Source organism: Apaloderma vittatum, unplaced genomic scaffold, assembly GCF_000703405.1.
Source record: "Apaloderma vittatum isolate BGI_N311 unplaced genomic scaffold, ASM70340v1 scaffold35914, whole genome shotgun sequence".
Taxonomy (NCBI): Eukaryota; Metazoa; Chordata; class Aves; order Trogoniformes; family Trogonidae; genus Apaloderma; species Apaloderma vittatum.
Genome location: NW_009712728.1, coordinates 4401 through 6860, shown reverse-complemented (window position 1 = coordinate 6860; position 2460 = coordinate 4401). Strand labels below are relative to the sequence as shown.

Sequence of the window (2460 nt, the reverse complement as noted above, 5' to 3'; positions counted from 1 at the left end):
GCGGGGGGAGAATCCCCTCCCTCAACCCGCTGGTCACACTCCTTTGGGTGCAGCCCAGGACACGGGTTGCTTTTTGGGCTGCAGGTGCGCCCTGCCGGCTCGTGGTGAGCTTCTCGTCAACCAACACTCCCAAGTCCTTCTCCTCAGGGCTGCTCCCAATCTGCTCCCACCCAGCCTGTGTCTGTGCTTGGGATTGTCCCGACCCAGGGGCAGGACCTGACACTTGGCCTTGTTGAACTTGATGAGGTTGGCCTGGTCCCACCTCTCCAGCCTGTCGGGGTCCCTCTAGATGGCAGCCCTGCCCTCCAGCGTGTCGGCCGCCCCACGGAGTTTGGTGTCATTGGCAAACGTGCCGAGGGTGCGCTCCATCCCGGTGTCCGTGACACCAACAAATGGGGCAGCTATTCCCCCTCTGCACCTGGGACTGATAGTTCAGGTCCCGATTCCCAAAGGGAAGCACAGTCAGTCATCTCGGAAGCAATTGGAAGGGATTTTTGTTTGTGGTGCTTCTGAGAGACTTCTTTTCCTGGAGCAGTGAGTTTCATGGAGCAGTGAGTATCAGCTCTTTGTTTTCCTCGCCTTCCCCACCCTCAGCAGAGGCAAAATATGAAAAACCGTAACCTTTAACTCAACCAGCCAACAGCTTTGGAGCCACAGAAAATATTGTGGTTCCATCTGGCTCGTGTTTGCTGCTGCGATATTTTAGAAAGAGTAAAAAACCTTTCCTTAAAAGTAAAAAAAAACCCCAAACCTCTTACCATCTCTGCTCAGTAAAGCTTTCGGGATGTACTTGGGCAGATGTAGCTCCAGGAGATGATGGACAACTGGGTAACTGAAACCACTGCATGAGTTAAGGTTTTGGGGGGGAGTTTCCTCGCCCTATAAGAAAAAAAATCTGGGATTACTACTAGAGCTGATCCTCAGATTTTACTGGAATAATATGCAGTAAAAACCTGGGGTAATGTGGCATGGAATTTTTAAAAAATGAGTAGAAGAAGAAACTTGGTAAAAACCAAACTTGGGATGTTGGGGGCAGTGAAGGAAGCGTGCCCGGAGTTGAGGTTCAGCTTGTTTGATGATTCCTTCCATGTCCGAGTTGCACGTTCAATGGCCTTGCTCTGTCCTGTGTACACTTGCCCATTTCCCAGGTTTTGATTAAGTATTTAAAATAAATGAAATATTTGGGAGTGGGAAACTCTGGCTGAAGCAGTGTCGTGACCAACGCGCTTTTCTCTTTTGCAGCTAACAGAAAATCTTCGATTGGCGTCAAAAAGAACAGCAAAAATAGAACATTAACAAGACAGTCTATATCAAGAATTCCAGCATCATCAAATTCTACCTCATCTAAACTAACTCATATAAATAATTCCAGGGTACCAAAGAGACTGAAAAAGCCTGCAAAGCCTTTACTTTCAAAGATAAAGTTGAGAAATCAGTGCAAAAGGCCGGAGCAAAAGAACGCTTCTCGAAAGCTCGAAATGGGGAATTTAGTTCTCAAAGAGCCTAAAGTAGTTTTGTATAAAAACTTACCTATTAAAAAGGATAAAGAATTGGAGGGACCAGTCAAAGTCGCCGTCTCTAGCGGCTGCTTAACGAGGCACGCGGCCAGAGAACACAAACTGAATTCTGTGAAAGGTGCTCACGAGCATGGTGACGTCCCACCCTGCGCGTACCTAACGAGGAGGTCGGTGCGAACGAGGCTGAGTTTGAAGGAGACCTCTGACACAAAGCTTGAACCAAATATGTTGGATAGCTATAAGAATAATTTGGCCGCGACGCAATCGGACCTTTTAGAGCAGCAGTCTCATGCCACGAGCGAAAACCACGTGGCTCACGGACCGGCACATAAAGGGGAGGTCCGGTGCCAAAAAAACGATGCCGCCGCCGCGGCCAAAAAGAAATCTCGGCAAGGAAAACTCGTGAAACAGCCTGCAAAAACGGAAGAAGCCGATACTATGCACAATTCACCCGCAAAAGACCAAGTCCCGGATTTGATCAGTTCTCATTCAGAGCTCGGCGAGAGGAATGCGGCGGCGGACGCGCCCGTCGCCTACAAAGACTGCGTCCCCGCGTCCGGCGGCTGCTCGGTCGTAACGTCCGACAGTTTTAAAGCGAAGGACGGCTTTAGAACTGCAAAAAGTAAAAAGAAACGACGGATCACGAGGTATGATGCACAACTTATCCTTGAAAATAGCTCGGGGATCCCTAAACTGACTCTTCGTAGGCGCCACGATAGCAGTAGCAAGGCGAACGACCAAGAAAGCGATGGGATGAACTCGTCAAAAATAAGCATCAAATTAAGTAAAGACCATGAAAAAGATAATAATTTATATGTAGCAAAGCTAAATAATGGGTTTAACTCAGGATCAGGCAATAGCTCGACAAAATTAAAAATACAGCTGAAACGAGAGGAGGAAAACCGAGGGGCGTACCCCGAGGACCTTCACGAGAACGGCGTGT

The 2460-nt window shown here is 48.4% G+C and overlaps 1 protein-coding gene across 1 annotated transcript in view; it reads left to right on the top strand.

The window, feature by feature from the left end:
* LOC104272970 (histone-lysine N-methyltransferase SUV420H1-like) overlaps positions 1-2460 on the top strand; it is a 6839-nt gene that overhangs the window by 4127 nt on the left and 252 nt on the right. The window contains 3 exon segments of the mRNA XM_009868100.1: positions 175-177; positions 1243-2455; positions 2457-2460. The exon segment at positions 2457-2460 is cut by the window's right edge and continues 252 nt beyond it. Coding sequence (XP_009866402.1) covers positions 175-177; positions 1243-2455; positions 2457-2460 — 1220 coding nt within the window.